The sequence below is a fragment of the Rattus norvegicus genome, chromosome 11, assembly GCF_021556685.1.
Source record: "Rattus norvegicus strain SHRSP/BbbUtx chromosome 11, alternate assembly SHRSP_T2T, whole genome shotgun sequence".
In the NCBI taxonomy this organism is placed as follows: Eukaryota; Metazoa; Chordata; class Mammalia; order Rodentia; family Muridae; genus Rattus; species Rattus norvegicus.
In genome coordinates this window covers 76,962,602-76,973,436 of record NC_141544.1, presented here as the reverse complement: position 1 = coordinate 76,973,436, position 10,835 = coordinate 76,962,602, and the positions used below count along the sequence as shown (strand labels likewise).

At 43.3% G+C, this 10,835-nt stretch overlaps 1 protein-coding gene across 3 annotated transcripts in view; it reads right to left on the bottom strand.

Moving 5' to 3' along the window:
* Window positions 1–7,973: 7,973 nt before the first annotated feature.
* The window catches only part of Gtf2e1 (general transcription factor IIE subunit 1), a 33,407-nt gene continuing 30,545 nt past the window's right edge, over window positions 7,974–10,835 (bottom strand). For 2 of the 3 annotated variants that reach the window (XM_087576229.1, XM_087576228.1), the window contains exon 5: window positions 7,974–10,373. In XM_087576229.1, coding sequence (XP_087432355.1) covers window positions 9,949–10,373 — 425 coding nt within the window. In that variant the 3' untranslated portion in view covers window positions 7,974–9,948. The remainder of the gene's footprint in view (window positions 10,374–10,835) is intronic. The other variant, NM_001100556.1, reaches the window with a different exon arrangement.

Sequence of the window (10,835 nt, the reverse complement as noted above, 5' to 3'; positions counted from 1 at the left end):
GGTGCAACAGTAGCACAGAAGTTGTGACAGTAACCAACCACTATCAGATTGGATTTAAGGACCACTCCATGAGATGGAACAAATGGCCAACACTGTGTAGTGACCTGAAACCTGAGACTAGACTGGTCATTCATGGATCTAGGAGAAAACCAAATATGACTGTTCCCTAAGGGACCATAGCTATAAAGTGGCTTCTAATAACCTAAGTCGGTGCTTGCTCAGCCATCAGAGAAACCTCCGTATTTAGCCCATAGACAATGCACCAAGAATTAGAGATCTCAGAATGCTCAGTCCTAAATGGACCAAATGTCTCCATCAAATCCTTCCCCCATGGCTCAGGGAATACTGCCAGAAGAGGTGGTGGGAGGATTGTTAGAGCCAGAGGGGACGGAGGGCACCACGGAAACAAGGCTTTCTAAACACAGGACTGACACACACATGAACCTACTAGACTGGCAGCATGAACAGGACTTGCATGGGGCTGTGCCAGATGGAGTCCTAGACCAAAAGGACAAATGGCCACAAACACCCATCCCTAACCCAGAAGCTATTGCCAACTGATATCTACTTAACATGAAAAACTTGTACTCTGAGTCTCACTGGGGATCTAACCATCCTGACGTGGGGTAGGCCCCATGTCCAGCAGTAGATGGCTGACCCAGAATGAACATCAATGATGTCTTTGGAGGCTCTGTCTTATAATGCTTTCCAGGGCTTTCTAAAAAATCATTAACTTTTAAACCTCACAGGTCCTGTGCATATATGTTCTGGCTTCTAGTTTTGTTTTGATGGGATTCCAGTGTGTGTGAACCTGTGTGTCCCACCATCTGTGTGTCCCGCCATTATTTGTTTCTCGTGCTTCTTCTTTGGCTCCTGTTCTTCTGTGTGTCTTGTCCTATCCAGTTCGTTTTTTGCTTTTATCTTATTTTATTATTATTCTTCAGATGCCTGCTTGTTTTCTAAAGAGAAGCAGAAAGGGTGTGGATCAGGATGGCAGGGGAGGTGGGAAAGGTCTTGGGGGAGTTGGGGAAAGGGGAATCTTAACCAGAATATATTATATGAAGAAAATCTATTTTCAATTAAAAAAATAATATTTAGAAAAAGTAAATCCATAGACTAGGAGATGATGCAGGGGTTGGTGGGAAGGCAGAATTAGAAAAGCCTGGTGAGTCCTGGCCTTCCTTTTGGATGGTGACAGCACAACAGAGTAGTGGTGGTTACAAAATCATCTCAATATTAGACACTGCTGACATCTTCACTCTCACACAGCTGGTCTTATGCCACGTGAATTTTACCATTAAAAAAACAAAAATACGCCAACTCAGTTGCCTGCCGCCATGCTCTCTTTCTCCTCCCCTTTTCTCTAACTGATGGAAAGAGAGGATCAGCCATGAGCATCTGAAAAAATATTTGCCAAGAGGCAGTAAGTATCGAGACAGAAGGATCTGCATTTTGGACAACACAAAGACCAGTAAAAAAAAAAAAAAAAAAAAAAAAAAAAACACCCACTTGATTATAAGAAAAGTTAAATTCAGGGGTTGGGGATTTAGCTCAGTGGTAGAGCGCTTGCCTAGCGAGCGCAAGGCCCTGGGTTCGGTCCCCAGCTCCGGAAAAAAAAAAAAAAAGTTAAATTCTTAGTTGATTTTTTGAAACTAAGAAAATTGAAAGGAAGGGCTGGGGACGTAGGTCAGTGATGGAACCGTTGTTTAGCATGCATCAGGCCCAGGTGTCAATTCCCCGGTGCTGTAAAAAAGTAAATACACTAAACAGCCCAAACATGGAGGAAGAAATAGCCCATCCATTGTTCTTCACACATTTTTCTCCTTAAAGAATGATGCTAACATGCATGAAATAAATTCATGGGCAAGGCTTAGGTTAGATACATTGGTTTAACTAGGCTTTTGGCTAGGTAGTTTAAATAGTTGCTGGGAAAATGTCCTTTGTAAAAACGCTCTTTTAAAGAAGAAGCTGTAGACAGAAACCACACATTAGTATCACAGACCTTAGTTACACAATGACAGAAAGAAAATGGTCCTTTCTTTTTTTTTTTTTTTTTTTTTTTTTCGGAGCTGGGGCACCGAACCCAGGGCCTTGCGCTTGCTAGGCAAGTGCTCTACCACTGAGCCAAATCCCCAACCCCGAAAATGGTCCTTTCATAGCTTATTTGCGGTCTGGAGAAACTACCATGTACTTGTTCATTCAACTAATACAATACTAATAAAGCCTGGGAAGTGAACCAGGCCCTACAGTAAAGCAGCAGGCGGCCTTGGCTCTCGTGGAGTTGGGGAAGGTTCATGGTAAGCACAGAAACCATTTAACTTACAATATGCACTAGTATAACACATGCAGATCAGCACACGTGACTTCCGGCTGTCTTGGTTTAGTTCCTGCCTCGCGGCTCCTCCACTTCCGGCTCCTCCACTTCCGGCATGGCTTCTTTTACTAAGAAAACCCTTGCCTAGTATTGAGCCACTGGACTAGTTAAACTTGTTAGGTTCTTTTCAATAATTCTACCAGTTTCCCTCAGGAAAGAAACCAAGAACCCCACCCCAACCTCTCTCATCTCAGCCAAAAGGGGAAAATCCAAAGCAACGTCCATTATGGTTTCCAAGAATGCTGAACCAACACAAACGAAGCTGACTTTCCTGTTAGAAGACGGGAGGACAGGGATGGTACAGCGATCAGGCAAAGATCCGTGCGAATGGCAACTACCAGTGGTCACTAAGTATAACATTGAGGGCTGCGGAGCTGGAGAGATGGCTCAGTAATTAGAGATTTTGCTGACCTTGCAGAGGACCAGAGTTTGGTTCCCAGAACCCATACCAAGTGGCTCAGAACTGCTTGTAACTGGAACTCCAGGGGATCTGATGCCTCTGCCCTCCATGGGCCCATATACGTAAGCGAGTATTTGCACACACAATTATTTCAAAAATAAATCTTTTTTTTAAAGATTTATTTATTTCATGAAGAGGACATCAGATCCCATTACAGATTCTGTGAGCCACCATGTGGTTGCTGGGAATTGAACTCAGGACCTCTGGAAGAGCAGTCAGTGCTCTTAACCACTGAGCCATCTCTCCAGCCCAAAAATAAATCTTAAAACGATACCCTTGACAATGTCTGTCCAAAGAAATACACAAAGCAAGCTACAAATGTGACCTCTTGTAGTTTTCCAAGCCCTAATTGCCACTTTAAAAGAAGGCAAAAGAGTTAAGATTATTTTAATAGTATTTTTCTTTACCCCAACACATTGATAGTGTTACTTCTTAAAAACATAATCAATATAAAATTTTCTTGCGCTAATATCTCCATGCTGAGCCTTCAAACGTTGAGTCTATACGATCCCGTCACAGCACATTTTCATCGGGGTCAGATACATCTCAAGTATTTGGCGGCCACGCTTAGCCAGTATACAGGCACTGCAGCCCCAATACTCAATAAATTTCCTTTCCCACAAACATTAAAGCTAATGGCTCCGAGAACCGAAGCTCCAAGACGTCTAGCTGTGTCTCAGAAGCTATATTCCAGCACCCCCTACTGATAGCCTTGGAGACAGAGCCCTGGGCACCATGAATCACAAGTGAGCACAATTATCTGATTAGGAACATAATTAACTAATTTGCAATTTAGTCAGGAACTAAATGATCAACCTTGGTACAGAAAAGGTCATATTCTCCTACTGCTAACTCATCTGCCCCTCTCCATTCAACACTTACTGAATCTACCCTGCAGCAGAATTAATTCTACATGCTAGTAGCCTGCCCTCTGGTGGCTTATGCTCTTTTGAAGGGGAGGAGGGGGGGGGGAGGAGTGATAGGCATAAATAAGACATTTATTTCAAACTCTAAATTTGCAATAAGCAAGACAAGAAAATATAGAACAGAGAGGAGTACAGGGAACTGGCTTCTCAGAGGTGCTATTTGTGCTAAAGAATGAAGTAACAGGCTGAGTATCACAAACAGAGACTGTAACTAGACAGTGACCTAAGGCAGGCAAAAAGATGGTCTATTCAAGTTCAGTTTTCAATAAGAAGTATCGGGCAGTTCGAAGTCACACTGGAACAGGACTGTTGGAAAGGATAAGGATCTCGATGTTATTTAAAGATAAATCTGATTTTTTTTTTGTCTTTTTAAAAATCCCTGTGTGTGTGTGTGTGTGTGTGTGTGTGTGTGTGTGTGTGTATACGCGCACGCGCGCGTGCTGTGGAAAAAGGGAGAAGAGGAGGGGTGGCTGCAGTCGCTTAAGGTGACAGCTGGCATGACCGAGAATGGCAGTGGTGGAAGTCACTAGATCAGATTTACACCATGTCTCCAATTCATCAGTGAGTCCTGCCAGCTCTACGTGCAGTTAGGTTATGTAAGTTAGATTACACTTTGAGTCTGACAGGACTGCATGGTAAATTTGATGTAGGGTGACAAAAGAATAAGCCATCAACTCCTAACAACTGTTAGGTTCACCTTGGAGGTAAAAATGATGGAGCTCATCTGTTGAACATGAACAATCCTCTGCCCCTTCTGTTTCTGGTCCCAATGAGCAGGGACACCATTCATGTAGAAACTTCAGGTTCATCTGAGAAAACCATCCTCTCCAAAAAGTCACCAAATGTACTACTTCACCACCTTTTGAGAACGCCCCATCTCCCCCGCAACACAGACTTGGACATCAAGACTAAGAATGTAGCTTTACTCTTCTCCAGGCATAAACTCCAATACAGGACTAGTACTTCACACTCCTCTCCAGCTATGTATCACCCAAGTATTTTTTAAAGATAACTTGGCAGTGTCTACTGGAGTGTAAACGGACACAGCACATCCTGTTGATTTGTATCCAGGGTTTCATGTGCTGGGCTGGTCCACCGTGTAGGAGTGCCGGGGGGACGGGGCCATGTAAGAGTTGGGGCCTGATGGGGTCACATCACTGGCAATGGGGATGGACTAAAGCCACCTTCAGAGAGGCTCTTCGAATTGTAATACAGTAAGTCCATCCCATGGACCTGGCCTCTTCTGTAAATGGCCACTTCCTTCTCCACCCTTTTGTGTTACAGCCAAGTGGGCCCTCAGTGGCGGCCAAACAGAGATCTCTGATCTTGGGACTTTCAGTCTCAGAAACCTCATTAAACACAAATCTGTGAGAGGAATGAGCTTCAGCAGTTTGTCACAGTAACATGACCAACATACGCTTTGCCTATTTCTCTTATGATTCTGTTACATAAATAACCAAAAAGAAAAGGAAAATGTAGGGGATAGGTCCAGTCATTAATAAAGGAGGTCACGAACCATCACATGGTATTTTAAAATTCTATACTGCTCTAATGTTTACAAATATGGATGATGGTGTGTGTAATCCCATTTACACAGGATGGGTGCTAAAGGCATAGAAGACATATGGAATGATAAACAAGCTCTCAACAATGGCTCCTTCAGAACGGTGAGATGGGGATGGGCGGAGGAGCTCTCATATCTTCCTAATTGGGTGATCTTGAGGTATCAGATACATTTATGTAACAGTGAGACTATACAACCATCTTGTATGTCTTCACATGGTTCAGGAACCTGGCCCTTGTACTCTTCCTAGCTTAATTTCACAGACTTATTTACATTGGGTAGGCGATAATGTACTTCTGTATGACGGGAACGGGGGCTGACTGCTGAAACTGGGTCATGCACTAGGCCTAGCAGCTTTGTAAGTGAATTCGAGAGGCTGCCTCTGGTTCTCAGGACATAAAGCTCATTCTGAAGAGGCTGTTTAATCTGCTCCTGCACTTAAAGGGGCACGGGAATTGCTTCCTCTCTTTAGCTCTCCAAAGGAAGATTTCATTATCTTCCCTTTTCTCAACCCACTCTGGCTTGTCAGGTTTTAAGAGTGTCTGCATTAATCCTGTTCAGTTTATTTTCTTTTATGGCAGGGTAAAAGAAAAAATAAAAAAAGACAAAACCCACGAATAGACAACAAGTTTACCACAGTTCCCAGTTTTCTAAAAAGTCTTCATTTTCTGGGAGGGAATTTTAAGCTATTAAAAAAAGTGACAGCAGCCCAACTGTTAAAGGCAGCATAGCTTTGAAGTCAGAGCACAAAATAAATACCACGTGAGCCACGCTACTGACTTCAAGAATCTGTAGGCTTTCTCTTTATTTCCAGTGAGGGGGGACCCAGCCCAAGGCCTGGTACCTTGGAGCTCTTCTGGACACTGAGTGCCACTCCCAGGTCTCATGACTGTTGCAGTTGAGAATAAGATACTGTTATTTTATACTTCCCTTTTTAAAACTTGGGAAGAAAAAGAAAAAGAAAAGCACCACATCTACACCTTTTATCCTGTGGTCCTGGCTAGAATTCTAGGCATGGGGCCAACTGAACAAAGTGAACTGGCCCTGCTGTTCTGGTTTCCTGCGGGTACTCCAACCTTACAACACCAACAGTGATAAAATACACGATTATTCCTCCCTTAGTCATGCAGATGACGAGCTAAATACCACAGCAAGATGGGGAAATAGAAGCCCAATTAAATGCCATTCCTTTTGTGACCAGTGACACTGCCAATTCCAAATCTGCCTTGTACCTTAGTCTGTCAATTAAAATACCCCATGCCTGGTTTTGCCTTCCTCTCACATGTCACAAATCATTTTTTATTGGTGTTGCTTGGCTTTATTTTAAAAATATGTGGTCGCTTGCCTTCATAAAATACTAGCTAAAATAAACCTAGGGGCCTAGTACAATCATTTCATAATTGACTGTTGAGAAAATGACCAGGAAGTTATACTACATGAGAGAGAGCATAAGAGGTAACAGTGTCTGATCAGATAGTGTGGGATTAGTACCTGGTCCCCTGACTTCCCCCAGGATGTGCTGAATGGATTTTTAAAGGTCATTTAAATGTAATATTCCTTAAGGTGTTTTGTGGAAAGGCACGTGAGGAGGTTTCAAAATAAAAAGCATTGACTACAAGGGTGGACAAAATGAAACGCCAGATACAGCTGTATAGCCCAGGGCTACAGTAGCTTGTCACCTGAGCCTTAGAGAAACAGTGTAAGTGAAAGTGAGTCATATCCAGAGAGATAATATTATAATATACAGGTTATGTGTTACTGAGAAAAAACAGTAACTGCCTAAAGGAAAAAAAGAAGCCATGGTTAACCTCCCATGCTGGCTCCTAGGGACAGGGAGATGGCTCCTTGGTTAGGGAGCCATCTTGACAGGCCCTGCCTTTGGATGCGTAGAAGCTACAACTATTTGAAAAGACAACTAGCTGAAAGGAACAGGAAGATCTTGGAACACGAAAACTTCCCAAGGCCTTTGAGGGGAAAAGGGATGACATGGAAAAGAAAAAGCTGAAATTTTAGTCAAATTTCATGGCAGAACCCCTGAGAATAACTAACAGATTCTTACAGAAAAGGATATAAATTAATTTTTTTTTTTGCCTAACAAAAGCCCTTTTCTGATGCCTCCTCCCAATTCCCCCCAGCCTCCTCCACAGACTGCCATTAATGGTACTGGGGAGAAATCCATTCAGGTGGTGTAGACCCTCGCTTCTCTCTCTACAAAGGAACAGTAGTTTCCCAAAGAAATGCTACTAGATGTCATCTTCTAGGTTGAGGTCCATTAAAATCTTAAGGGCAGTAGAAAAGGTGGGCTATGAGGAAACTAAAACAAATATGAGAGCCAACCCCATCAGAGGAACGGACTCCTGCCTGTCCCTGCTGTATGCTGTAGGCAGTGATAACTCCTAATACCCTGGGTCCTCTTTACACTGGCACTGCATGCATTACCACCTTTGGGAACAGGCCCGCCCCCGCCGGAGCTTCCAAGGCTAACAATAGACACTACTTCCATTTTTGGGTTTTCTGTCACTAACTGCCTTCCCATAACAAGTTCCTGAGCAGCGTGAGACAAACACACCTGTCTGATGAAAAGCTCTCCTGAGGTCTGTCACACACTGCTGAAATAGACAGGCAACAGTCACAAACTTACACACTACATTACACTGTCCTATTATTTTAATTTGATTAAGCTGGGATTCAAATGCAAAACCAAGGAATACACACAATAACCCTAGCATTAGCATAGAATTTGTTTTTGTCATTCCACTATTTCTACATGTAGCCCATAGTCTATGTGTACTTTACAATATGGGATCTCTATTATATAAAACTGTGATTACTACAAATCCCACTCCACTCACACACACTACGCCTGCTTCAGGTTTGTTCCAGACAATCTGTCAAATAGAACAGCCAAGAATTTCTTGCAAACAGCCCCTATGTGCCCTCTATAGGGAAAACGCGAATCCTTTTACATGTATACAATATGGACACCTTTCTTCCCAATGCCTTGTTATGAACGGCTGTATCTGCCTTAGAAACCATTTCTTTCTTGACTGAGGTAATGCAGGGAGTACGACAGCTCCCTAGCCTATCCCCACCGCCGCTTTAGTGAGTGCCTTTATGAACCACTTTTCCACTACTGAAATGCACACTCACACACAACCTCATATAAAATGCAACAAAGAACATACATTTTAAAATTAATGTTTTAAAAATTAAATTTTTCTACAACCATGAAAGTTTAAAAAACAAAATTTTAAAGTTGAACAGTTCATGTATTTAAGATAAATACATAAAAAGGTTTTTTAAGACAATTCAGTGCCAAAAAAAGTTTAAATCAAATTGCACCTATGCTATTAGATGACGACCATGAGAAGCCTCTAACATCTTTAGAGCGATAAACTAACCAGCTCTAACCTGCAGTACGCAGACTGTCAATCTTCAGTCATCCAACAACCAGGTAAATGTCTGTCGTCTCTCTACATGAGGCTCACATTCCCTAAAACGTCCCCAGCTTCACACATATACTACAGAATGATAACTAAAAGTCACAATGCAAGGAGAAATACTGTAAAACTTTAATTGTTGTAGACCTTATATGGAAGTCCTTTATTTTTAAAGTTCTGCCTTCAAGAAGAACACCGTGCTGATGACTCTGTTCCTTGGTTACAATGCTCAACAATGTAGTCTGAGGCACTGAAGGACGATGTCAGAGGAGGCTCAGAGACAGATAAAGGCTCTGGTGGCCTTTGAAGAGTTGGGGGAGTGGAGGAATCAGCACTGCTCTGTACTGGAATGGGCTCCTTAATGCAGAGCCCTGGCAAAGGCCTGTAGAGCAAGCGCTGGGGAGTGGGGCCAGTCTCGCTTTACGTCAGAGATTCCCAAGTAAATCACACTGACCAGACGCAGCATAAGGCTTGGTTCCCAGTGCTCTCTGTTCTTCAACCCTGGACACAGACTCCTTACCCTTGGCACATGTGCTGCTGGAATTCCTCCATGAGGGTAGAACTAACCTGCTTTGTCATCTGTCACTCTGTCACCTGAAGTACAGCCCAAAAGGTCTATGAAAACGAAACAATCTACCAGCTTTATTGGTTCTACAGACGTGGATCCAAGATTCAGGTACCCCTCTCTCCTGTACTCTCTCACTCATTTCACAGGCGCACCCCAAACTCAATTCTGAGGAAGATGAAATGTGTGGGTGCTCCCCTACGCAGTGATCTGCTTCTTGGTAAGCCGCTTTGGTTGACAGGAATATAAGGCATCGTCTCAAATCGTGCCAAGCGGCCACAATGCAGCTACAACACTAGGGTAAGTTTATCCCTAGCAGGGTTCTGAAGGTAGACAGGAACATTTTAGTCAGAGTGAGAAAAATATGTCTTAAGAGGGAAAGGAAGAAATTAGATAAGGAAATAGAGAAAAATATTAATACTTTAGTAATATGAGGGAACTGAATACTTTCAACCTATCTACCTTTTTGGGAAGTTTCTTACATTAAAAAAAAATCAGATTTTCTCTCCTACTACACTTCTGTACCAGACTACCGGGTGCTTTACATAAAGAAAAGCCCCTCAGCCCTGGCCGGGAAGTTTCTCTCTGAAGTAAGCTAACACAGGAAAAGCAGGGAAGTTCACTCGAAGAGATCCTCAAACATCCGCTGGCCCATGGCTATGTAGGCTTCCTTTTCTTCTGGTGTCATCTGAGCTACCAACTCTGGCCGCTGGCTAACCTCACTGTAGGAGAATGGGCAGCCAGCCACCATAACAACGGGGTCATCTGCTACTTCCTCAAACTCGTCATCTTCCTCATCTTCATCGCGGTGATGAGGAGCTGCAGCTGCTGGCCGGGGTGGAGAGTCGTCATCCGACTCACTGGTCTCACTCTCAGAGTCACTGCCGTTGGCAGCAGTCACCGGAGCGGCTGCTCCCACTGAGCCAGCTGTCGCCGAAGACGTCTTCTTCTCATGAATGAGTAGAGCTCGCATGACCTCCTCGTTGTCATCAGGCCCCGCACGGGCTTCCTCTCGATCCTGAAATGTGTCCATGTCGATGCCACCTGGAAGTTAAAAGCCAGAAAGTTCATTCATTTGTAGAGGTTTTTTTTTTTTTTTTTTTTTTTTTTTTTTTTTTTTTTGAGCTGGGGACCGAACCCAGGGCTTTGCGCTTCCTAGGTAAGCGCTCTACCACTGAGCTAAATCCCCAGCCCCAGTTCATTCATTTGTAACTAATACAAAAAAGACTTTAATGCCTTATATTTAAGTCGGCAAATACGACAACGCAGAGCTCACTGCTTGCATTCCTGAGCTGCTCTTCTACAAAATGCTCTTCTAATGTTTCTTAGAAACTAAAGCTCCAGTAGCACAATGACTGAGTACATGGACTTTACAGGTTTACAGACGCTCACACAAATGGGAGTTGTGAGTTCTCCCCTCCCCCATGCAAACTGCACTATTTTGAGCAAAATTTTCAATTTCTAAATGTTAGGAAGCGGAGAGAAGATGTGCCTGCTACGACTCCC